Here is a 26,839-nt window from a genome sequence, read left to right as displayed (position 1 = left end):
TGTTCTGGAGGATAATTTGGAAATAATTAGAAAAAAACATAAAATTTTACAAACTCTTTTATTCCTTCAAATTCACTTCTTGAAAATTTTCCCAAGAAAATAATTATGCACCAAAATATGTGTGACATATATGTATCATGATCTCCATATTTCTATTAAAAAATATGTAGGCATTTACATGTATGTAGGCAGTTGTAAGAAGCTGGAAGGCTATGTAGTTAATGGTGGTTACCTCTAAGGTAGGATATTTATTTTCTGGAGTTTCAAAATATTCTAAATGAACTGTATCACACTGTAATAAACAACAGTCTGCTTCTGTTAAGGAATAATCAAGGCATACCCGAGAACCAGTGTACCTGGGGGGCAAAACTGACCCTGAGGGAACAGGGGAGTCACTAAGAGTTCCTGTCCCATCCCAGATAGACGCTGACACAGGCTGGGCTCTGCTCACTATCCGTGACCTACAAACCTGCAGGGCCTCTAGCTTCTCCTGCTGCTGACGAATTTTCTCTGTCAGTTGCTTTTGCTTCTCTTCCTGTGTCTTCGGGTCCTTTCTGAATGTCCCCAGGGGAACCTTCTGCTTCTGTTCAGAAGCCTCACACCTGTAAAGAGAAGACACTAGGGAGGCCATGGCAAAATGGGGTTCCAGGTAGGGCAGGGTCCTTCCTCCTCAGCCAAGCCTTGCTGTCTCTCACCAGAGCAAGCACCTCAAAGTTCCCAGATGCAAAGAATACTCATCGAAGGGCCGACATCTATTCTTATTTTCAGGGCACTTATTACATGCAGCAAGACAGATGTAAGGGCATGAGCACTGACCTCAAGAAGAACAGTGAGTTATTTAGAAAAAGAGACCTCAAGAAGCATAGTGAGTGGAGAGAACACAGGGGAAGTGGAGAGACGCTCACAATCTCCTTGCTAGAGAAAATGCTCACCGGTCCTGCTCAGGATTAGGGTTCATGGAGCAAACCCAGGTGTCGGGGTACTCCTTTTCCACAGAACTCAGCTGGAAGGGGAGGGTCCGCCACTTCAGGCACACATCTGTGACGCAGAAAACACCCCCACAAACAACATCAGCCACTCCCACCAACAGGACCTGTAATCAGGTTCCTCCCGACCAGGCCCAAGGTGAAGATGCCCTCGCCTTTCTGTGCAAAGATTTTCACTCTGGCTCCAACTCTGCCATCCTTACATAGCAGTAATTCTTCTCAGGGACTGTGATTCCAGCAAGGATGGAAACTATGTAGCAAGGACTCTCAATGTCCCAGCCCTTCTCCCTCCTCCAGTAGGACCCTGGCTCAGCCATCACTTATGCTATTAACATGCAACCAAACCGAGTTGAGACCTGGCTGGGTAGATGACCTTCTGCCTCATTCGGGAGAGACAGGTGAACTCAGCACAGCCCCAAGCCTGAGCTCCCAGGGCCATTGCCAAACGGACTCCTGTCCCTAGTGCAACCACAAGTCACAAATGCCACTCCAGTCAGAAGGCCAGCACAGGGATGGAGAGAAGGGGGTCATGGACTATGACGGAAAGTAGTCAGGAAGAAGCTCTGACAACCAACTCACCGCACTGGATGGTGGTTGGGATTTCCATAGCTCTCCGGCGTTTGTAACGAAGGTCACTGGACGGGGGCTGGTTCCAGTTGGCAGAGAGGTAGCCAAACTCATCCCAGAACTTGATGATTCCCCTCTGGGCTGGAAGGAAACCCACATGTCATGTCAGGCCTCTCATCTTCCTGAGTTCACCACCCCACTGCAGGCGGTGAAAGCACCCCAAGGGCCAGAGGGGCAGGGCACTACCAATGGCGATGTCCTTCCAGTACTGCGCTAGGTGCTCCCCCATCGCCCGCAGCAGGTGCCGGTACTCCTTGGCATCAGCGAAGTCCTGCTTGTTGTGTGTAGGCTCCAGGACCAGGTAGGGTACATCGACAACCCCAACAACCCCACCACACGCCCTGCAGGGGAACAGAAGCACCTGTCTGTCGCCCACTGGCCACCCTCCTGCTGCCCACCCGCCTTGGGCTGGAAGGCTCTCCCTGGGCAGTACTCACATGCCCCCTTCCAGCTGAGGGCCCACTTTCTCATACATCTTGATCAGGCGGCTGCAGTTGTAGATGAACATACCGTCCAGGTCCCGGTGCTCAATGTTGACCCCAAAAACAAAATTCAGTTCCTTAGGTTCTTTAAGTGCTCTGAGAAGACAAAAGATAAACTCAAGCAGGTCAACCCATTAACATACAAACACCATGGTGTTTCCTAAAAATTAAGCTTAACCTTAAGCAAAATTTTTGCATTTTCACTCAATGTGGAACCTGTTAGACTGGACAGGGACACACACAGTGCAGTGACTCTCAGCATCCCTAATGACAAGCACACAAGGATCAAAACAGGGATGAACTTAAGTAGGAATGGGATACCACAAGGCTGCTGCAAATCTCCGCATACACAGTGGAATACACACAAGGTCATCTGCAGCTCTACTCCACTAATGTGACAATGATTAACTATAAAAAGACAAAAATTCACAGGAACAATGAACATGAATGAGAGAGAAGAGACCATCCTGTGGTGACAACAAAATTGTAGACGCTGAGACACAGACGGATGGGCAGTGCACTGACTCAGACTGAAGAAACCTGAGACCTATGCCTGTGGCAAGCAAGTCAGAAGGCAGCCAGCCAAGAAGTCACAGCCCAGTGCCCAGAGAGGTTCCGGACACACAGGCAGGACATGCAGGTGGTGATTTAATGAGTCACACCAAGTGCCCATTCTAGATTGGAAAGGCACGAAACTCAATCTATAGCATCATTCCACACTTGTAACCAAGGATAAAACACTAAGAGCAGATAACCACCAGGGAGTAGAAGTAGAAGTGAGTTTAAAAATTTGTATTTCTATTTATATTCAATTTTATATTTCTTAAAAGTTCTATATTTTACAAGTTTAAAACAATGAGCATTTCATATATACTTTGAAAGAGAAAGAAAGGGAAGGAAGAGGGGAGGAGGAGAGGGAGAGAGAGAAAGGAAGAGGGACAGGGCGAGGCAGAGGCAGAGGCAGAGGCAGAGGCAGGGAGACAGGGAAGGAGGGAGGAGGGAGAGCTGCCGGTGAGGAAGGCCTGCTGTTGGGTTCAAGGTGCTGGCCCTGCCCCGCCTTTTCTCAGCTCACGGAAGAACTGAGCAAGGAAAAAACCTCTCCTGCAGTGGGCATCTGACAAGCATTTGGGATCACACCATCAAGGGCATTCTCAAAGCAATCTCTGGGACATAAAGGCAACCTGGTGGGGTGGGGAGTCCTCAAGCTCTCTAACTGCCAATCATCATACAAACGCTACGTAATTTAAAACCAGAGGCCGGCCCTGGCACTGACCGCTGCTTGGCCTCCTTGATCCGCTTCTTGACATCAGCTTCTCTCCGCAGAGTAACGGCTGTGTTCTGGACCTGTCGCAACATCACCTGGAAATGTGTATTGGCACCAAGTGAGGGCAGGAGGTGCTCTGGGCTACAGCAGGTCTAATATTATAACAACACATCTAAAACTTCTCACTTTAAGTCACCTGAGTGCAAAACCATGCCTGGGGATTTACTTCTTTTCTACAGAACATGGCCCTCACTGGGGACAAACTCAGAAGCCATGTTTCACGACCAGGCTGATGGGAAGGAGGAAACACCCCCAACTGAAACAACAGCCTGCAGCGGGGTGAGTCAGAGAGGGAGGGGCAAAGGGCCGCTCTGCCATTTCCTGCCGTGGGGTAACCTAGGGCAAGTGACCTCCTTCACTTCAATTTCTTTTTGTAAACTAAGGATACTACCAGTGTCTACCTCATAATATGGGTTGTTGGGATGTTGAAATGATGAGCCAGGATTTTCCCCAATGTCCAACAGGGATTATGGAAACATTGTTACATCCCATTTTTCCGCTTTAGGGTGAGGGGTTGTGACTGACCAGGGGCTGTGCCAGGCCAGCTCTGGGATCCCAATGCCTGAAATGCTGGAGAACACTGCCCAGGTCTGGGGCCTTACCCTGGAGTCCCGGGTGAGGTCTCCACCCAGGCGTAATTCTAATGTCCGAGCTTTGCTCTCTGCCTCCCGTGCCTTCTCTTCAGCTGAAACCCAGAAGAAACCATGATAAGGAATTCAAAGGTTTAAAACTCTCAAAGTCATCCTTTCCAGACCCCACAGTGCAATCCCTGCTGGACAAGACATGTGGCCACTGTCAAGAAACAGGAGAGCTGGGAGGGCAACGTCCTGGCTAGGACTGCAGAGTCCATTCAAAAAGGAAATCAAGGAGGCCCTAGGGAAATCAGGCACTATTTATACCTGAGACAGGCTTTTCAGACCTTACAAATGAATCAGAACAGGTCAAAAACTACCCAAGGCAACCAGAGTTAGGCCCTTGGCAGGAACTGAAGGTTATCAAAGTCCTCAGCCAATCATGTACCATCAAGCAGCCAAGAATCCCTGTCAGCATGAGAGACCTAGAGATTTTTGCCCTGGAGTCAGGAAAACCAAATTCATAAGTATTTGGGCCAAGGAACAGCGTGAGACTCTCTACTCTAGGCAAGCTGAGGAGTTGACATTGCTTCAGGTAAGTCCCTCTGGGGAGAAAAACTGCTAAGGGGATTGGCTTGGGAGAAGGCCATGGCCCAGTGTACAGCAGAACAGCCTGTCCCTGGGTGTTGGACGGAGCTTTCTTCTGGATCCTGACCTGGCCACAAAGCAGTGTCCCCCAGACACTCCCCCGCAACCAAACCCTCCTGCACAAGGGGAGCATTACCAATCCGTGCTACGTGCTCTGCTTTCTTCACCTCCTGCTCTGCACGGGTCTTGAAACGGCTTGATGTGTACTTATACATCCTGAACAGGGGAAGAAGTGACCTGAGGGCCTGTGCAGCAGGAGGCAGAGTGCAAAGGAAGCACCCTGCCTTCTCGCCTCCTAAGTTGCACTGTCCTGCCCCTTGTGATGAATCTAAGACAAGCTTATTTTGGCAAAAAGACTCAATTCTATTCTACTAAGAAGCCTCACTACTCACCCACTGTGTCATTAACCTCAACAGCAGAAGCAAGCGTCAAGTCATCAGCCAGGGCCTCTGCTCTGCTCTGCAGTACCCAAGAGGCCCTCCGCCTGAAGCTGAGGGGCTCAGACAGCTCTCAGCCATGCAGGGGACCCTCCACATCACAGGAGGTGCTCGCATTCTACAAGCTTCTCCAGCCAACCTCCACAGCCTGTTGGCCACCTCTGTCCCTCCTTCAGGACCCATGAGTGTCTCCACAGTAAATTACAGGTAGCTTAAAGGCCCAAATGCAGTCAGCACCATCAAAGCCTTTCATCTGGCATCACTCCGATGTCCCAGAGAAACATGGCCAGGCCCAATCCTTGGGCCAAGGGTGGCAGCAGCCCCTACCTGGGTTTGTACAGGCAGCAGGAAAGTCTCTTGGTCTGCACCTTGTGACCATGGATGAAGATCCTCATTCGGGGATCAATATAGAGCACAGCAGCATAGGCACGGAAGGAGCGCCGCTCTGGCTTCCTGGAGGTGGCAGGAACAGACGGGTGCTGTCATCTGCCCCACAACCAGCCTGAACAAGGTACGCAGGCCTCTCTGCAGGCCCTCCACCTCTCGGCCTCACGCCTCACCTTCTCTTGCCGCCCTGAAGGGTGCTCCCTCAGCGTGGGCACCCTACCCGCCCCCGTCATGTCCCTAGCACAGGTGTCCCACAGGCACCTGGCCCAGCCCTACCACTGCCCCACCAAGGACCTGGCAGATCATCTCCCTCTAGTTTCTTTTTCTCTCAAATCAAGGAGTTGGAGCAAGGGAATGTAAATCTTTTCTCTGGTTCAGCTGAGGACATGCTGACCGCCCATGCGTCCCTTCCGCCTACAGCATGTGCAGGTCTCAGCTTCATCGGTGCTAATACTGCCAAACCCAGGGAAGGAGGTCTCCCCTGCCTTCCTGAAGTCACCTCCTGAGCTCTTCCTCCCTGGGAGAAAGAACACCAATTCCAGAGCCTCCCTCCCTACCCAGCCACACTCACGTGCCCTCTGGAGAAGTCTCTGCCATCTGGATATCCCGTGGGTTTGAGATTATGTCTAGCTCCGGCTCTCCGTTATCCATGAGCTTGAGATTGAAGATGATCACCAGGGTTCCTAGGGAGCAGAAATGCTCATTTCACTGTCAGGCACCCAGGCCTATCCCCATACCACTCACGGCTCTGGAGCTCCCAGGTTTCAGGGGGCCTACTCACCACTGTCCCCAGGAATCTTCATGAACTGAGTCATCACTTCCTCCTCGCCGTGGAATGGAGAATACTTATAGATGAGTTCCGTCTCAATGGCAAACTTCTCCACATTGTCTGTGACAGGGTCCCGGGTCCGAGCATTCCAGGTGGGCAATGGGACTATCACCTGTGGAGCAAGGACAGGCAGACGCTTCAGACACTTTGAGGGAGGCCTCAGAACAGCCTTCCCCCCGAATGTGCATCCATCTTGTCCCTGCCCACAGTGGTTCCACACTAGCCAGAGGTGAGGCCCAGACTCCACAGCCTGATGCTGGCGGCTCTGTGGCTTCTGCCTCTTCCCAACACTGCCTCCCATCACTACATTCTCTGTGGGGTCAGCTTTGGGAAGTTCCTGACTTGGGATGCTCCTGGCCATTTTCCTGATTTAATAGTAATTCTACTCTTTCCACTAAAAAAATACATTTGCTATTATCTAGTGAATCTGAAGACACAGAGAAACAACCTGGAACTCAGCAATTCCACTCCCAGGTACGTACCCTAGGAGAAACTTCTGCATAAATATACCAGCAAATGTGAAAGAATAACATACATATCCACCATAGAGTAGATAAATTAAACTGTAGTATGTTTCCATGATGGAATACTGTGCAGTGATGACAGTGAACAAACCAGCAGCTACCAGCATCAACATGGGTGAATCTCACACACACAGTGTTACATGAAAGGAGCAAAATACAAAAAAACCCTACAGTATGAGTCTATTTATGTGAAATTCATAAATAGGCAAAACTAAACTATTATTCAAGAATGTGTACACAGGTGGCTACAACTATAAAGGAAAACAAGGAAATGGTTATCACAAAGTTACATGGAGGCAGCAGAGAAGGCGCATGAGAAATACAATAGGTGAGGGGCACCTGGGGACCCCTAGCAAGTCTATGATGGTGGCTACACGGGGATTTGCTTTGCAATGTTCTCCCAACTGTACATATGTTTTGTAAACTCTTCCATATGTAGGGAATTTAATCTTATGTGTCAGTAATGTTTGTTTTTCTAAAATCTTACTATACTTCAATAAAGTTGGGGAAAAAAATCTTCCTTTCTTCAAAAACCTTTAGATACTTCAAATGCCATTTCCCTGGAGGCCTCAATGTGCTCCTCCCCTCCCCCACCAGCTGCGCAGGGATCCCCGAGGAAGACCGACTGCTGGGATTCCCTTTGTATAGCAGACCAGTCCAGGCACCTCCAAACCTCAGATCAGATGGCCCACCTGAGGAAAAGTAGACCCTGACTTTAACAAGTGCCAGGGTGATACACTGTTAAGCGTTCTGAGACATTCTGCTGGTTTCTAAGAAGTTTCATGCCTATACTTATTCAACCTTAGGGCTGGTTTGGACAAATTACTACCCAAACAAAAATGATTTTATTGTTAAATCCTGGCTGCCTTTGCATTAGAGTACAATCCAAAACAGTGACCTTCTAGCACCAACTAAGGAAAACATTTCAACCTAGTTTTGTCACCAGGGGAACTGAGTTTCATTTGTGTTCTGTTAATCGGCACCTCACTCTGTACACCTCCCACTCTCCACAGCAGTCCCGAGTGACAAAGGCATGACTTTGATCCACGGGCCTTCCCTTCCATTGCTACCATCCCAGCCATGAGAACACCTCTCCTTTGGTTTCAGTGTCACCACCCTCCCTGTTTTCCCCCTACCCTCTGACTGTTCCTGTCCCCTTTGCCACAATCTCCTCTCCCTAGCCTTTAAATGTAGGCGTGTCCAGGATTCTGGGTCCTCTTCTTACTCCTCAGGCTCCTTCAGAGGGGCTCATTTGCTACCGAGCACCCCGGAGCTCAGGCTTCCCTCACGCTCCAGACCCAGCTTTAGCTTTGCCTGTACAGAACTCATTCTTCCCCTCCCAACGGCCCCTCGTCCCATCCTCCCTGGCTCCAGGCAGCCCCCCATGTCCTGGCTGCCACACTAGAGCCCAAGTCACCCATAACCCACCTCTCCTTTTGCTATTTCTCTCACTTCTCGGCGGCAAGTCCTGCCAGGCTACACATAGACAGGGCCTCAACTCTCCACTTCAACACCCAATCTTTCCAATCCAATCACCACACAACCACCAAACATCTTTTTGAAAGAAAGACTGATACTGCCACACCCTCACTTAAATTCCCTTTAAATACTGCTTTTAGTAATGTCCCACCCACATAGGCATCAAGGCCCTGAGGTCAAGCCTGACTTGGCCCTCCCTGCTCTCCAGAGGCCACCACCTTTCTTCAGGCAGCCCCTCTGGCCAGTCCCTTCCCAGAGCCCTCCCCAGCCCTGAGGGCCTTGATCAGACTGTCTCTGCCTTTGAACACCTTCCTCCTGCCACCCGCTTTCTCCTGCCTTCCCTGATGCGTCAGGAAGCAGTCCTGAAAACCCAGCCCGGCTCCAAGCTCCTGCCCTGCCTTCTCCCAGAAGCCCGCTCTTCCCAGCCCAGCACATGCTGGAGGAACCGCCACACAGCACCAACAAGGCAAACAAACCCAGAAAGATGGCAGAAAAATACAGCCTTTCATCCCCAACGTGATCTAACTTGCTATGATCTAGACTCACATCTAAACAGAGCTGGTACAACTTCAATCATTACCAACCAACAGATAGGAATTCCACTGAAACTTTGAATTCACCTGTTTATGTGACACTCCTGGAACTCTCTCTGCAGACCCGTTCAACTCCCTCTTCTCAAGCTCTGGCCTCCATTTCTTACCCGTGAGAGGAGAGTAGTCTGAGGCTGGGCAGACGGCCTTCCCTGATGCCCACCATGAAGGGGCACAGACCTCACCACACCAGCTCTGCAGATATCTGAGCCACCAGGCCACCAAGAGAATTGGTTGAACATGTGTTTAGCTTATTTAATTACCAAAATGTTTTAAAATCAGAGTATTCTGCATTTAAGCCTTCCTTCCAGCTCAACAATAATTAGCTGGGGCTGAGTGTCAGCTGCCACTTAGTGAAGAAGTTACACTGATGTCTTCTATATGCTCACCTGTTTCACCACCTGCCCCGGCCCTTAGGCATCTGACTTCACAGAGATGGTTAGAACAGAAGAAAAAGGAAAATTCCTCAAAAGGAAAATGCACTTGTAGCGCATTCCACAAAATCACCATCATATGGGAAAGTGGTGTTCCTGCTATTATTACCAGCTGCAATCTCCACCCACAGCCACAAAAGCCAAAATACCACAGATGATAAAACACTCTCCAGAGTGACACCCCATTAGAGTGAATCCAAGCTGCAGATCTAGGGGCACTGCAACTCCAGTTCTTGCTTCCTGCCACTGGATGGCCTCATTTTCAGAAATAGGACAGCTTTTCTCTGAAGCTTTGAGATTTTACTTCCTCTCCCATTAAGATATCTGCCTTAACCCTTCAACTGACTCATCCAACCAGTTAATCCTTAACAGGGGCATGGCTGCAATCCTGCAACCCCCGGTGGACCCAGCATTGCACACCACCTATAAATGCAGCGTGGGCAGACTCAGGAAACGGATTGATGACTCGGACCAAGATGACAGGACCTACTTCATCAATGCCTTCCTCCTCGTGAAAGGTACGAGACAGGAAAAGGCAGCTCATGGTCTCTTCCTTCTTGGTAAAGAGGATAAAATCCTTCCCAATGCGCATGGAGCCCCTGAAAAGGAAGAAGAAATGGGTTATTCTCCCAGGGATTCAAAAGCTCATCTGAAAAAGGGGCAAATTCACCCTTTGGACGTGACAGAAACTACCTGTGGAGGGCTCTTCTGAAGGCCTGCCTCCCTCTGCCCCAGGACCCTTACTTGAGTTCTACAGCCCTCATTCCTTCTCCTCCCTTCCGCCACTTTCCCCACCCCCACCCCGCTTTTCCATCAGCCTCGGTCCTTCCTCACACCCTTCCTGACCACACGTACCCACCATGCAGGGCTCCTTTACCACCCTTCCAGGGCACATTCACCGCCGATCAGCCCGCAGTTGGACTCACCCCCGCCTGCTGCCACAACAGGGAGAAGTAACCCTGCCGCCCGTGCTCTGGGTTTGTCCAGCTATACAAGGGCTGCTGTACCCTCTGAAGGGGCCACATCCGATTCCCCTCCAGTAACTGACACCTTCAACAATACCTCATCTTCCATGCTGCCCACATCCAGTTCCCATCCTGTTCTTCCTTTGCTGACACAACTCCCTCCCACCCACTCATCAAACAGCAGCACCCTTAGGGAACAGCCCACTACCCATGCTCATAAGTCCTCAAAACAAAAGAGCTCAACCCCAAGGCTCAGCAAATGTAGAGACTAACCATACAAAATATAATTACCGATCACGGTTTTAAAGGCAGTCTTTAACTGGCTCATGTCCTGTAACTAAGCCATCTTTGGTCTCAATTATTTTGCCACCTCAAGCACATTATGACACACGCAGGTCCCTGCTTTTGGATGCAGCTGGTTTCTGGGAAATGTGCCTTGAGGCTGCCTTCCACAAAGCTAACGTCTGAATGCAATCAACTGCTTCATTCCTGTCTGGCCACGTTAAACCATCTGAGGAACAGGGACAGGCCTTTCCAGGCACCACAGAACAGGGCAGAAGCCTGAAGCACCAGTGGGAGGACTGCCCGCTGAACAAGGAGGCTACTTAGCTGCTTTTTCTGAGCAGCTTCTGCGGCTTTATGATTATCACCTCATTAGTCCTCAGAATACCTCAGGGAGGTGATGACGTGGGGAAGCGTCATTACTCTCTTCTATGTACAAATACAAACCAGGCTGGCATGCTGAACACACAAATCAATGTCATGTCCCATTGCCCCAGACGCTCAGGAAAACTCCTGGGACCCTACCCAGGGGCGCCCTGGGGGCTGGCAAGTTGCCTCTCCGCCTCCAGTCCCTGAAGTGCCAGCACTACTCCTTCCCCTGACAATTTCACAGCCCTCCTCCTTCCTGAAGCTGACGGGCAGCATGGGCAGCAAAACAAGACATGTTTGCCCTAATTTGAGAAAAATTATCACTTTGGGCCTCTTTCTTGCCTCTGTCTTTGATGCTCAGACCTTGATGGCTGAATATCAACAACCCAAAAATGCCCCCACTCTGCTGGCTTCCCTGCTTCTCAGTCCTATTCTCAACACACATCACTTCCTCCTGAAACTTTTTCAACTTCTGAATTGGTTTCAAAATGAATATACTCTCAACACTAGATGGCTCCAGCTCAATGGGTCCTTTACAAAAGTTATTCTACTAAAAATATGCTAATGACAACACTCAACTTTTGTATACTTCCCTTTCCCGGTCTTCTAAGACTTTCACAGCCACATTTCATTTGCTCCTGAAACTTGGCTCTGTAAGGAAGAATGTCAGAGATCTGAGCCCCATTTTCTAAATCAGGAAACATCTGCAGAGAGGTGAAACTGCTTGCCTACGGCCAAAGAACTGATAAGACCATGTTAGGTGGAGGTTGGCCTACAATCCAGATGGGAAGTCAGGGTTTCTTATGTCACTGACTCTAGGAAACCTCAGTTACTCGAGATTTAGATCACCTGCCCCAGAACCTCCCTAGGAACCTATGAAAAACACAGATTTATAGGCCTTAGCCCAGACACACTGAAAAAGGCCAGGAATCTGCCAGGAAAGATCAAAGAAGGGAGAACAAGAAGTCCAAAACTAAGCTAGGACTCTCACGGTAATGTAGCATTTAATCCTTAACCTACCTATATATTATAATTCCAATTTACAAAGAAGGAACCTGAAGCTCAGAGAAGTAACAAAGTGGGTGAAATGAGATTTGCACTTTAGTTTGTCTGGTTTAAGGGTGACGGACAGCAGCTCCAGCTATGCAGCACAAAGACCTGGTTCATAGCTTGGCTCTACACCAAGCATTTCTATACCCATGGCAAAGTCACTTCACCCTTACAAACCTCAGTTTCCTCATCTGAAAATAAGAATAATAGTACCTACACCTCATAAGGCTACAGTAAGCATTAAATGAGATCATACAAGTAAAGTTTTTTGCACAGTGCCTGGCACAAGGTAAGTACTTGTTATTAACTTTTGGTTCCTGCCCTGAGAGACAAATCAGTAGGTCCAGGCACTGGGACACCAGTCCCTGATGTCTCCTGAAGCACTCTCTTTCCTCCCCATATGCCCAGCATATGAGGGACAACTGATGGTGCTGACTGACCAAACCACTTCTCTCTCTCAAGTCAAACAACACGTTTCCACAGCAAGACTAGAAACATGACTCAGAATTCCATTTGCACAAACTCCAATTCCACTAAATCTTATTCCATCCAAAGGTATGTACAGCTGGAAGTGAGCATTTCAGAAATAGAAACCTTTCTCTTGGGGCTTCACTCAAAACCAGAACAACACATTCCAAACACTAAACAAGTGGGAACCAAGGGCTGAGAAAAAAGTTCTAAGGGATTTGAAATGATTAGGTAGATCCCTACTATAGGGCCGAGCGGGACATGTGAGTGGAGACCATGTCCTGCAGGAGGGAGGGTATGGGTCTCTCCCACTCACCCAGGAGCCCCATTGCCTGGCAGAAAGCGTGACAGGTGGCAGGTGCTTTGTGAAACTGCTGTGCTACGAGGCAACCCCTTTGCCATCTCAGATACATCTCAACCCCACAAAACAACCACTCACGTCCTCAGCGACAGAGTAAAAATAAGAACTGTTCAATAGGAGGAGAGAGAAACCTACAGCTTCTCCCACCTCAACTGGTTTTGGATGTTCACACTTTTCTATCTGTGAAGTAGATCAAGCTGGACAACAGTTGTTAAATCCCCAAACCATCGCTCCTTTTAGACTTCTCTTCTGTTCCAGAAAGAGAAAAGTTTTCACTGAACAGAAGCAAGAGAGAATAGTTCGATTTTGTTGGAGTCCTGTGACAGGCTTTAGCATACTTACGATTTTAGCCCATTCCCATACTGCCCAATCTGGGTAGACTCAGGCGTCCGCTTGGCCGACTTCCCAAACTGGATCACACTGGCAGCATCACCTGAAGTTGCAGGCACAAAAGGAAATTAAAAGTTTGTATTTCTTTCCCAGGCTCCTCAAAAATCAAAGGTCTGAGCCTTGTTAAATCCAAGCAAGGCTGTGCCCAGGGACTGAAAACCTCTGTCCAAGGGAACTCACAGCCCTAAGGCAAACGAAGGCAGCCTCTGACGGCCCTGTCAGTACCACCATCACTCTGTCACCAGAACATGGGGATAATGCTGAGGGAGGCCTCTGTGGTTCCAGCTCCAGGAGGCTGTGCAAGCTGCTAAACACAGTATCAGAAGACAGGTAACCTGACTACTTCAATTTGCCATTAAGATCCTATCTCCCAAGCTAGGACAAGCCTGGGCAAATCCGTTAGTGGAATTCAGCCTGAGATGTTACAATAGACTTCTCTCTTTCCATCTTCTAGTCACAACAGCGAGGCAACAGAAAAACAAGTTATTTGTAAAATGGATACATCCTCCCCAAAAGAAGCATTCCTCTCACAACTTACTTGGATCCATTCCTGCTCCATCATCCAAAAAGCAAAGCATAAATCCTCCTCGAAGGTCCTCTCGCCTTTCTGTAAAAGAAGCAGCTGCCATTACTGAGTAGCTGCCCACCACAGGGTGGCAACGTAAGTGTGATCAGAAGGTGGATCAATGTGAAGCTTGGTCCACAAAGATCAGGTCAGACCTAGCTTCTCCTCCTGACAGTCCAAGCTAATACATGTTAAGTATCAGGGCCCTTGAGGGTGAGAATTCCCATCAAACTTCTCTAATGTTTTCCAGTTCATGATAAAGCTTGACAGAATCTATAAGGATAGTGGGGAGTACCTGGTCCAGCATCTAACCACACCCAGGACCACTGAATATGCAAGCATTTCACACATATTTTCATCATCCTTCTGCCTCTCTCCACCTAGGTTACTTTGATTTCTGCCATCTGTATGGACCCCAAGCCACCAAAGTACCCCACCTCTGTACTCTGTGCCTTACCAGCACTACTCAAGTTCAACAGGGCTACTCCTTTGTAGGTTAAGTTTGGGGTAGCCTTCAGCAAACTGGTCAAGCCGGCCATGCTAAGGGCACTGTGGTGGCAGCTGCTATCTAGAAGATGAATTACTAAGTCTGTATGGGACTATTCCCACGCTAACTATAGCTGCTGGGCTATCTGTATTCATCGTCAAGTTTCCTGCTTGCCCTGGGTCCTTGATATGGCTCCCTCACCCAGGAGGAAGACGGCACAGGGTGCAGTGAGAGCTGTCTGGATCCCGGCTGGACCTGCTGCTCAACTGGAAGAAGGAGCAGTCCTTTGACAATAAGATACAGAGCACCCATGGCAAGGCTTCCTGGCCAATAGGAAGGGAATGCACTAGACTGTGGCTGCTACTCCAATAGTTGAAAGACCTCTTCTTTCAGCAGCTGTCTTCTGCAGCAGCAAGTGGTTGGTTACTCAAAGTAGTCTGAGTCCAAGCATGTCACAGACACTGGAGAAGAGTCCCAAAGACGGAAGGGGGCCATACTAGGGTTTTCAGGGTGCCTGATGATGAACTAGGTGGGCAACGGAACAGCACAGGCCTTGGCCTCAGGCAAGCACTTCTACTGAAAGGACGAAGGTCTATGTAAGATAGTAACAGAGACAAGCCAAAGGCTGCTTTGCAGCCTAGTTCCTAAGTGAGAATTTTTTGGTCTCCCCCATGCTGCAGTTCACCACCTTTATACAACTATCTAAGCTGAGGAATCTCAGTTTAAAATACTCTTTGTCCTCCCCTCAGGCTAAAAATTTAAGTGGGTCATGACTGCCTTCTGTTAAATGGACTGGTTAATACAATTTAAAATGCTATTTTGGAAGTACTATAAACCACAGAGATTTTCAAGTATCACTAAGTGTTCAGGAAGCTGAACTTTGCTGAAACATTACGAACAAGTGCTTCTTGAATGTTCAAGGGCAAGCACCTTCCTGAAGTACTACTGGTAGATAAGAAAACTTCTCCTTGTGGCAGTGCCTCTTATTAGCATCTGAAGAATCCAAATGAAATCTAGCAAGCAGAAGCAAGTGCAAGAAAAGCGCAAAAAGCCTTCAAAGTTTCCTTCTGGAGGAAGTGATGTGTCACATGGAAACACAAACTGGGTCAGGCACAGAGAGCGGTAAGAGAGGTATTCTAAATCTAGCCAAGAGCCATCTGCTGTATATTTCAGCCATAAAATGTACATGAAAATTCTACTTTGGCATCTAGAAATTGGTTTGAGCCAACTGCATTTGAAAAGTCCCCAAGAATTACTGGCATTACTTAAACACTACCTAGGAAGTTACTTCTAGGCCCTTGGGTTTCTTAGAACAGAACTCACAGGCTGTCTTCACACACAACCATCACTCAACAGTGGGGCTGAGATCCCTTTCTTGCTCAAGGACTTCATTTCAAAGATTTTTCATATGGCTTACGAAAGTAAGAGACCCACCTGTGGGGGTTCCTCCTGGCCACACAGTGCCCACCAGTCTGTACCGCAGCTAGTAATGTTCGAGCCCATGGTCATGTGCAACACTGCCTCAGGGCCTAGAGAGACCAGCTGACCCAGGAGTGACTCCTTCAACTCTGTCAACAGGCAGTGCACACCTTCACCTGGCTGTAACGCCTAGCTCACTCACTTATTCCATGAGTACTCCCTGAGCACCCCTAGCTGCCTAGCTCTGTCATGAAGGTGACAGCAGTGACCAGTGCAGATGTATGTGGTCACTGCCTTCATGGATCTTATGCTCCAGTAGTTGCTACTCTCTCTAGCAGACTGGGTAAGCAGAGGGAGACTGCAGAAAGTAACAGGGGGGAAAAATTTAGTCTGAGTAAGAATACCCTGAAGAGCTTATAACAGTACAGATTCTGGGCTCCACTCTGAACGTCTGCATGGGTCTGAAGTGGCACCTGAGAATCTGTATGTCTAACAAGCTCCCAGGTGATGGGGATACTTTTCATCAGTGGACCAGTGGACCACTCTTCGAGAAGCACTGAGCTAAAGCAAGCAATAAATAGAAGGCTTCCCTGCTCAAAACTTCGCCCCAGACATCCCACCAGTTGTATTCCTAACACATGATGTTTAATCAGTCAAATAAGTTGTATCTGAAGACTTCAAGGAAAGAATTTTGATGAAGGGGGAATTCTGGACAGAGGATCATCTAAGCAGCTGGGGATTGTATGCTGCCCTCCCATCAGATACCCTGGAAGCAATACAAGGAGGACAAAGCTAAACTGCCTTCTTTGCAGTTGTGCTTCAGATCCTGGTAGCAGTTACGTACGATCATCAGAACCAGTTTGGAAAGCTGCACATCTAAGCTTCCCCCAGTAGAGCTAAGTCTGGCTTTTTTCAAATTAGCCTGGCATCCCTCCATCCAACTCCCACTGGGGAGAAGGCAGGAAAAAGAACGAAGTGGAAGAAGAGATGTAAATGGAGCTATAAGTCAAAAGTCAGAGGTGATAAAATAATGTCCTTAGAAGAAGTTGTAATAAAATCACGTCCAAGTTCTTCATCATACTTTGTAATCTGAGCACTGTTTCAGTCACATTGCTCTAATTTTCCATTTACTAACCACTCACTTCGCATCACAAAAGGGATCTTTCTTTGAGGGGTGGCACTCCCCATCTAAGAAAGTGAAGAAAGTCAATAAAAATACTTCTGACAGGTACAGTATGGCCTGGCCCCATCTAATAGCAATGCTCTGGGTGAGTGAACAACTCTAGAAACTTTGACAGTCTGGTTTCTTTCTCACCCTTCTTGGTTTGAATACAGTCTTTTAAAATGTGACTTTGTGGTGAATTCAAACTATATCTAATGTTTCCAAGGTCAGTATCAATCTAGTTTCAGAATGGGAAAAAGGAAAATATTTCCCCCATGTGCTAACAAGAATTTCATAGTATTAAGATACTACTAATTCTATTTTCTACTTGTTAAATTAGGTTGCTTTTATTCCTCCTATTGAATGTGTTAATAAGGCACTGAGGTAGAAAAGTATGAAGTTAAGAACATCTCAGCCAAGACTCCCAATCTTAAGGTACTTGGAGTAAATCAAGTCTGTTTCCAAAAACCACCAACATGCTTAGTGCTTCTATAACACCATTTAATCCTTAACTGCCTCGATGGTTCCCCCAAGATCAAGTTATTGTTCTCTAATCATCTGCAGAGTGCCCTCTCTCTAATTAGAGACCAAGTTCTCGAATGAGAAGGAACTTAGCAAAGGCCCATCTCACTCTCTCTGGACTCCTCCCATAGCACACTAGGAGTAACACTGAGTACAGAGTAAATGCACACTGGGCCCTTTTCATTTAAATTGAAATTCAACTGTTCTGCTGCATTCTGAGTGTCCAGGACTAAACTTCCTTGCTGAAATTCACCCACCAAAGGTGGTAAAAGGAGCAGAGATGATCTTTTTATAAATGCTTTCTCCAAATAGACTTGGCTCTGATGACTTGTCCCTTCCACATCACTTAGAAGCCTATTCTCTGCTTTCCCGTCTGTTCAGCAATTAAAACCACCACCATTTCTTTCAGAGATAGCTGTCACTACCCCTCACCAAAGCACACTGTGATGCGAGATACACATGTGGTCTGGGCATTGCACCTCCATCTGGCACAATGGTTGAGTAACCCGTCTTTTAACATTTTTCTGCTGTGCCACTTTTTCCTAGTACTTTCTTTTAAAAATAAAAGGAGTCTTATTTTCACCACTTTGGCAGAACCTTTTAAACAGAAGGCTTTCAGAATTTAAGCAGTACAGCTGACTTTTAGCTGTTCTGAATATTTTCTTTGATCCAAAGTCTATCAGGCATGAGCAATTCATCATATCTGGGAAGAGTCTCCATAATTATATGACATTAGAAGCTCTTCTGATAATTACTTCTTAGTTGTGTGCTTCTTCCCATTTATCACATGAATCCATGAAGAAGAAGAGGGGTTATTTCCTAACTGCATTCCCACCAAAACACTCAGAGCATCTCAGAAGCTAGCCAACTTTACTCAAAATATTATCTCAAACCTTTCAGAAGACATTCAAAAAAGTTTATCAGAAAAACAGATCATGCTAGCCAAATTGGATTTCAAAGCCATCTTTCCCTATTCTCCTTCCAAATCTTTAGCACTCAAATGACCAAAAAACATGTTGGTGCAAACACTGAAGAGAGAGAAGTAAACCATAAAAAAAAGATAATGACTAAGAATTCTTCCACTGTCACACCCTCTTAGAAAAGAGAGGGCCTTATTGCCAAACAGCAGAGCCAATCAAAAAGCAAAACAGTAGAAGCTGTCAATATCTTTAAATTCCAAGCAGAGCAGCCCTCTGCCTGAGAACATTTCCTTGGCAAACCTCAGTGCCAACCCAGTTACCCAGCCATTCTATGCAACTGACACCAACAACTCTCCAAGTCAGGACTGGTCCTCATCAAGGCTGCAGAGGAAGATATTGGCCTCCAACAAGATCATCTCTTTGGCTGCAGGTACCACATACCTGATCACCTGCAACCTCCAACCAGTAAAATCATTGGTACTTGGGCATTTCACTGCCTACTGCTATATACTCCATTGTCCCTGCTATTCTCATGGTGGCTAGTTAAATAGATCTATAGATATGGGCACCATGTGTTAGTTTCTTTACAGCAATATTCTTGGTACATGCCTGACCAGGACTGCTCTGTTTCTACCTGTGACCTAGAGTAATCGTACCACTTCCCTATGCTCCAGGAACCAGTTATTTCCCACTCATTTCTTGTTAGGCAGAGCAATAAATGCATTAAAAGGAACTAGGCATTAGAAGAAAGGACTGACATCTGACTTACCTGCATAAATATCTATTCTGGTAGCATCAGCATCTCTGCAAAATCAAAAGAAAAAAAAGATCAAAATGAGAATATGAATATCAGCCATTAAAATGCATAGTATTTTGAGCGGGAAGCATACTATTTTGAGTCTATTTTCAGGAAGTCATACAGAAATTCTGTATATACTTTTTATACATGGCAACACAATTTTCCTTAAACATGTGAAACACTTCTGGACCTCCAAATTATTTCAAGTAATTGAATGACACATAGGGTCTGGTTACATTTGTTTCATATGGATTTCATGGTGAAAGCACCTAGAGGATAAGAACATTCCCCTTTACACACTAAAAATGACTCAAATAGGTTTTTCTCACTCTTTTGACTACAATCAATAAAAAATGTTCCAATAACGTGTCTATTTTTCCTTCTCACCAAGATATTGAGAAAAAAGGAAAATAATCTACCACAAAGCCTATGAGAAAAATCAGGTCTCATGGTATATATGTGCTATAGTCAGACTGATTCACAAGCCCATAATTTTATCCTCCCAAACCATGAAAGGAAGTTGGGGGCACCTCACTAGACTCCAACCATCAGCTGAAATACAAGTTCAGTCATCAGGGAAGGCTTTCATTAAGGCCTGGAAATTTTTCAGAGATAATTCTGCCAATTCTGCCAACTACAGGCAAGGAAAATGAGGCACAGAGTTTCACTGGTTTTAAAGCAAAATATCCATTCAAATCCTAACAGCTCCACCATGTACGAATGAGTACACAGTAGACATAAAAACATTTTTGATTATCAGAGATTGGCAAAATGTGCACATGAGCAAGAACACATACTCTCAGGAATCTCCAGTGAGATTGGAGATTCCATATGATATACAAAATTAGAAATTTGCCACAGTACATCATGATCTCACTAAGCTAATAGTGGTAAATTCAGTTTATTAAACTATGATATTTTTAAACTGAATATAAAGATTATGCGTCAATCATATGGGAGTTTTCTAGCTAAACAACTTACTAACACACTTCCATGAACAGTCCAGTGAATTATAACAATAAAATAACAGTATTGACAGAGGTAGACAAAAAATGATCAGCAAGCTCATTAACTGGGGATCTGTTTAGAAAGTACTCTTCTGTCAACTCTTACCCTCTTCCTTCATTAGTCATCAACACCTGGTCAATAAAAAATATGTCTGGACATTATGTTTGTCTACAGGAAAACGACTGAAGCAGTATTTCCATAATATAATTATAAACAGATCTTGATTTAAATTTCGCTATTTGTTTATATCTGAACCAAACCAAACTTCTTCACAGTCTTGCACAGCTACAGGCTTCCGTCACAAAGAACTCAGTATAACACAGCCCTGAAGAATGATTTCTTCTAAGCACAGCTGCTAACAATGGAAGATGCTCTCATCAACTAATGTCATTTGACAAATATACATTTTGGGAAGATTCAAGACTCCGGCTTAATTTTAAAGACACTGGATGGTGTACTGTTCTGGTAGCACAAATTACATCAGATTTTATCTGCCCCATTAATTTTATTCCTAAATTTCTATCTTAATTCCCTGTGTTTCACCACAATTACCTTGCTCTGACACACTAGGGACAAAAACTTTAGGGGTCAAAAGGTCACTATTTTTAAGCTGGAACACAAAACAGAATGAATTACAAGTTATTCAAGTCAAGTGGAAGCATCAACTAATGCTGTTATTAAAAATACTTTTTGGGTAAGAGGCCTCTTGGGAGCTGCAGCTGTTACAGAACTGCCTTCCTCTTAAGTCTTCAGGGAGCATTCACAATGACTCAGAAAGTTTTCATGTAGACTGTATGCCTGAAGACTACATACCTTGCATTATCAACCAGTTCAGCAAGAGCACCAAACAAGAATTCATGAGTAGTACTGAAATGATAAATACCAAGAATCAGCAAAATAATTACAGACTTGAACTTCACAACTCCTAATAAAAAGCTCATACTTGTTCATATCTTGAAGTTCACAACTCCTAATAAAAAGCTCATAAAACATTTTTAAAGTTTTTAGGAAAAAAATCTAAAATCACCATTTGCTTTGATTTACATTACTGAAATTTAAATTTCTCCACAATTCTACTTTCCAGAGCTCACTAATCCCCCTCAAGTGTTGATCTATCAAATACTGCTACCTACACAGAAATTGTTTATCCTTAACTATGTTGAGAAAAGAAACCTAAGATTCCTATTTGTACTACTGTTAAAAGCAGTGTTTTTCACTATTCATTTTCATTGCTTTGACCAGCTGTAAGTTTCTGTACACCTCTTAAGTATGCTCAGTGGACTTGCCAGCATTCTGCTTTACCAATACCTGTATGTGACCTCAAGGAAAATCCATTTGCTTTTGTGCAGTCTATAAACAAAAATATTCCATTTGAAAGTGGGCATAAAGGAGAGAATCTATTTCTTGATTTTCTCCAGTTCTGGCTAAAACAGAACTTTCTCCACATTAAAAAAGTAATCGAAGACCCTCTTGAACAATTCCTCCTAGGAGGACCAGAGCTTGGTGTGGTCTCTGAAAACTAATCTCTTCAAGGAGGAAAGCCAATGGTCATCTTCTCCTCCAGGAGGCTGCTCAAAATTTGGGTTGGGTAAATAAACGTATTATTTAGAACCCAATAAAGATGACGTTTATGAAGACATATTCTTAAAATTGTTCCTCTAGTTACAGTTTAATCTTTAATTTGTGCTACTTTCCATAATAGTCCTCATTAGATATAAAAGTAGAAGGTGGCTACCTAGGAACCTTGGTCTTGGATTAAAGAAGATATAAAATCATTAACCCACACAATACATTATCATCATCAATTTTTCAAACTCTTATTTTTAATCCAGCTTTATTTTAACAGTTTCAGCCAATAAAGTCAAAATTTCTAAAAATTTAGAATGAAACATACCAAAATTAAATAATCAGTTTCTAGAATCTCCATTCACTTACTGTATTGCTTAAAACACAAAACAAATTGTAAAACATTTGTTTATAAACACCCTAAGCTGAACTATCCAGGAACACTGTTTTTTCCTCAAGAAAATCTTCGAATTTTTACAAATGCAAATTTTTAATTAAAACTACCAGTTCTTGGAATTTTAGGAAGAACTTCTCAGAGATCAGTGAATATATATGTTGCTAATCCAAACACAACACTAATAAATACATTTTAACAGAGAGTAGAAATTTTATCTCCAATTCACCTAGAAAATAGAGCTCAAATTCTTCTGACCAAAATTCAGTTCTTAATTTACATGAAACAAACCAATTTCAAGAGGATAACCTGTATAAAACATCCATATCTTTAATTATTAAATATATTTAGGTCTCAAGAATCATTATCATAAATTCTTCAAATTATCAAACTGAAGAAACAAAAATGTATTCTGTAGATTACTCCACTAAAGAAATGGGAACAGCTAGAACATTAAGGTGATTTGCTGAAGGTAATGTGAGTTAAAAGTAAATCTAACATTTGCTCTCAAGCTTTCAAACAGTCAGTTTCCTGTCCTAGAAATGATTTAGGAACTTAAAAAATGAACTAGTTTGCTCTACTCTAAATTTTTTTAATTCTGAAGTGTGTGTTGAATAAAAAAAAAAAACCTATTCCAAAAACAAATTCTACTCTAATACTTCTCATTTCGGTAAGAATCTGTACTTTCGGTCAAGGAATCTCAGAAATATAGCTCCGGGAGCAGACAGGGGGAACCTTTACAATAATGAGACTACAACTCAGGTGCAGAAATCTTTGGAGTAAGTAAGTTAAAGAATGAAGTATCTGGTGTTCAGTAGTGAGGACTGTGAACATGAATAATCTGGAAAACTGATTCTGATACTCTGCCATCAGGACAAAAATAAAACATAGAAATAGCAACTGTTTTTCAGCAATACATATTTCTTCTCATTGCCTTACATGAAAATGAGAGCCATTCACAACTCAGTAAGATCTCAATAGGGCAAGCACAAAGCACCTATGGCTAAGTTTTCACTGCTTTCAATGCAGTATTTAGAAATGTGCCTTGTGTGTTTAGAAACTAAAGAAAACATTCCAAATGGGCTTCCTGTTCTCCACAGTATTAACACTGTTCCATACATATTTCAGAGAAGTTAACAGATGTCTTTAAAATGTAGCTGAGGGGTGCTTTTGTGATGTATACTGACACATCATAAAAGGGGCCTTTTGTGACAATTGTTGGTAAGGTCAGAGACAACACTCAGAATCTTCTCCAAACTCCCAATTGATTAATGGTGAGTCTTGCTAAAAAATGCGAAAGCCAGAGGTCTCTTAGAACTATAGGAACTAAAAACATACCAACTGCCTAAGTACTCCCTTTTTTTTTTCAAATATTACTCAAAGAGGTGCACTCATTGCTAGCTAGCATTTGAGGTAGAGGTATTTGAATAAATATCAAAGAAAAATAGTTTCTTCACAGAAAATTATTTTCATGTACCCAAGAATGATCAACCATCTGAAAAAAAGATTTTTAACAAATTCAATCAGTTTCAAATGATTGTGGGTTTTATACCATTTGTGCCGTGATCGAAGGAGTTTTGCAGCTCAGCATTTCCAATGACATTCATGTGTAAATCTACTAATCATGTAAGAAAAATGGTCTCCCTATTTATATTCAGCCCCAAGTTAAACCAATAGATTACCTATTAGCCCATTACACAGTGATAGCTTCTGCTAAATTCTTGGATATGTTGACAATAGCTAAGTGCCTTATTCGTTAGAAAATAAAGCTGAGAAATTCTAGAGCAACCATTTTACATTCAAATAGCTTTCATATATTTAGAGTGTGAACCCATGTTTAAAAAGTATTATAAATCATAAGAAATATTACAAGTTCCTCTATATTGACATCATACAATAATAAAACAACCCTAAAATATCATATGGCCAAGATAATAAGTTATGAGATGTACCAACCAGAAGAGACAGAGAGCAGGCCAGGTATCACATACTTAAGCATCCTGCTCTATCAGACCACTTAGCAGTACTCTAGTGACTTCAGATATGCATCTTGTGCCAAATGACCATCACTACCACCACTACATCTGGAATCAAGAATCTAGATTGCTCATGAACTTTTTACTAGCAGTCACAAAGTCCACCACCAAAGAGCAGTAACAACATAAAACTTAAAACCCCTAACTTGTATCATCTTGTACTAGTGACATCCAGCATTAAGAGGCATTAGGCTAAGGCTCAAGCTATCATGAGAACTCCCAGGTCTGCTTTAAACCTTAAAGCTAATGTACCCAAGAGAATAATTGTCAATAGTTACCATAGACCTAATACCAAAGCGACAACAAAATTCAAGACGGATATTTACTGTCTCGAACAAATGCTCCAGAACTAAGAATTTATGTGCGTAATGAGTAGGACCAAACAGCAAGTTGTTACCACACTGACCAACTTTTACTTTATCTAAGCTGTTATAAACACAATAAATAATGATCACCTTCTGTTCAATATGCAACATGCATAATTACTTTATGAAGTTATAAATTTTACATAATCCTCATGAACACTCAGATTAGCCCCATTTTATACATAAAGACGGAAACTTAGAGAAGTTGACCTGTCCAAGAACACAGCCAGGAAAGTCAAATCCAAGTTTGACTGACTCCCAAGCCTAATACTCTTTCCATTCTATCACACTGATTTCCACCCTTCTAGCCTGGGCTCTGCTTTCAGGTCTACATTAAGTGGGAGATAACCAAAGGGCCATTTCTTCCATAATTTTTAATATGGCAGTATTGTAGATGTCAGAAACACTAAAATGGACTTATGCTTTTAAAATCAGAACAAAGTACTGTAAGACAAATCATCCCCTCTCTGAATGTGACATTGTATCACAACACATAGGAGATAATCTACCATCACTGAGTAACAAGTAACATGAAAACTTAAAAATTTGTTTCTAGTAATGAACTTCCAGTCAAGTCACCGATAAAGAAATCTCTTGAAATGGGTTACAATCCAGTAATGTATCTTGGGTGTTCCAAGGTTCCTATTTTCTTCAACAAGAACTAGACACCTCCAAAAACAAATAATTCAAAAGGTGTGATCCAGATAAGAAATTTCAGAGCTTTCCAAATATACGTTCAATCCTCAAATATTCATGCAAGCAGGTGGTTCCAATTCAATTAAGTCAAATTCAAAGAAAAATCTCCAATTTCACTTTAAACAAGTGACTTAACTGGGATTCTATACTTTGCCTTGGCTCTGTCCACCTATTGTTAATAAACTATAAAATAGTAAAATAAGCAAAGAGAATATCCCAGAATCCTTCAAACTTGAGGTTCACCAAGAGACTAAAATTGAGGACTTTGAAGTGGGAAGTAAAGTGTGTGTCCTTTACAGACAAGGAACCAAGCCCTGAAAGGTAAAACTGACTTCAGTCAGTACTGCCTAACAGTTAAAAACACTAGTTTTATTGCCTTAAAATCTTGGTGCCTCAGTTCTTCCACTTAGCAGCTACATTAACTAGCATGTAATTTAATCTCTTGAGCCTGCTTTTTCAAATTCAAAATAGGAATAATTCTTAGTCCAACAGAGTTGCTATAAAGATTAGACTATATTTAAAAGTAACTGGATGAAGCAATCAACTCTGCTGGGATTACCATATAGTCTGTCATTCCAAATGTGGCCCCTCATTCCAAAATTCAGAATTGAGATAGCCATTTATCAAACATAATCATCTGTAACACCTAAGTGGCCTTCAACTATTTATTCTCAAGATGGCAGTTCAAATATAAAAAAGGCTACTTAACGTTTTGCCCAAGGCTAAATTAACAACTAGCTAAGTAAGCTTTGATTAGCAACCTTAACTGGATTTTAGATTGATCATACATGACATGAGAATTCACATAGGTGACCTCTATGGTACTCAACCTAAAATGTTCTAGTTCAATAAGCTTTCTAAACAAAACAAAATAAAACCAGGCTCTCATCACTTGGCAATTCACTTCACTACTCAAGAAAAATTTTATTTCCTTAATAGGAAAAATGAAATAAAAATACAAGCTTTATCACAAATAACTTGTCTTTTCCCATAAAAGGCTAAAAATCATTGCACTATTTCTACATAATTGAAGTGTATATTCTCAACCTTGACGGTGGTTCTTCAGATCTCTGGGTCATTCGTTTAGCTGCTCATCACCTTTCCAGAAACTAAAATGGTAGAATACTTACCTTTGTCTCAAAAGTGACCAATGAATATTAAAGCATTAATTTTGACCCTACTAGATTACTTCCAAGAGAGTGGGCATAAGAACTAACCCTGAAACATTCCAGGCCAATTTGGAGTGATGGTAATCTTTTCAGGAATTTAAGAACCATGAACACAGTATGTGTTCTGTGATTTGCACACATTTAGGGGAGAGGTTATTTAAATATGGGTTTAAACAAGTCTCCATTTCCTATTTAGCACATACAAACTATACTGGATGTAGGGACAAATTTCCAAGGAAGATAAAGCCAACTGCTGAAAAAAATTATTTTCTTCCCAGAAGTTGTCAAATGTCTTCATTCCTCTTTTTCCGTTGTTAGAAAGAAAAGACTTGCTATATCCAACTGTTGAGGCTGTTGTCACTAAAGAGAAACAGTTGATACTAGAATAGTCCAACTTCTGGAGATCCAAAGAACAGTACGTGTTGGCTTCCTATCAAATGAAACAACTCAGTATGTTGACTTCAAATAACTAATGTTTGCATTTGATCAAGTAACTTTCGATCCAACAAATGATGGTCATATTCTTC

The 26,839-nt window shown here is 43.7% G+C and overlaps 1 protein-coding gene across 3 annotated transcripts in view; it reads right to left on the bottom strand.

Annotated features, from left to right (window-relative positions):
- Window positions 1–26,839, bottom strand: part of MORC2 (MORC family CW-type zinc finger 2) — a 38,078-nt gene that overhangs the window by 9,822 nt on the left and 1,417 nt on the right. For all 3 annotated transcript variants that reach the window (XM_057492064.1, XM_057492066.1, XM_057492065.1), the window contains exons 2-17: window positions 20,900–20,953; window positions 19,049–19,083; window positions 13,743–13,811; window positions 13,157–13,247; window positions 9,810–9,918; window positions 6,245–6,404; window positions 6,035–6,146; window positions 5,404–5,529; window positions 4,776–4,855; window positions 4,022–4,104; window positions 3,369–3,454; window positions 2,051–2,191; window positions 1,800–1,954; window positions 1,566–1,694; window positions 933–1,038; window positions 470–602 (exon numbers count right to left, since the gene is read on the bottom strand). In XM_057492064.1, coding sequence (XP_057348047.1) covers window positions 470–602; window positions 933–1,038; window positions 1,566–1,694; window positions 1,800–1,954; window positions 2,051–2,191; window positions 3,369–3,454; window positions 4,022–4,104; window positions 4,776–4,855; window positions 5,404–5,529; window positions 6,035–6,146; window positions 6,245–6,404; window positions 9,810–9,918; window positions 13,157–13,247; window positions 13,743–13,811; window positions 19,049–19,083; window positions 20,900–20,953 — 1,669 coding nt within the window. The remainder of the gene's footprint in view (window positions 1–469; window positions 603–932; window positions 1,039–1,565; window positions 1,695–1,799; window positions 1,955–2,050; window positions 2,192–3,368; window positions 3,455–4,021; window positions 4,105–4,775; window positions 4,856–5,403; window positions 5,530–6,034; window positions 6,147–6,244; window positions 6,405–9,809; window positions 9,919–13,156; window positions 13,248–13,742; window positions 13,812–19,048; window positions 19,084–20,899; window positions 20,954–26,839) is intronic.

The sequence above is a fragment of the Manis pentadactyla genome, chromosome 14 (genome assembly GCF_030020395.1).
Source record: "Manis pentadactyla isolate mManPen7 chromosome 14, mManPen7.hap1, whole genome shotgun sequence".
NCBI classification, from domain to species: Eukaryota; Metazoa; Chordata; class Mammalia; order Pholidota; family Manidae; genus Manis; species Manis pentadactyla.
The sequence above is the reverse complement of the archived record's forward strand: the minus strand, read 5'-3'. Positions and strand labels throughout refer to the sequence as shown.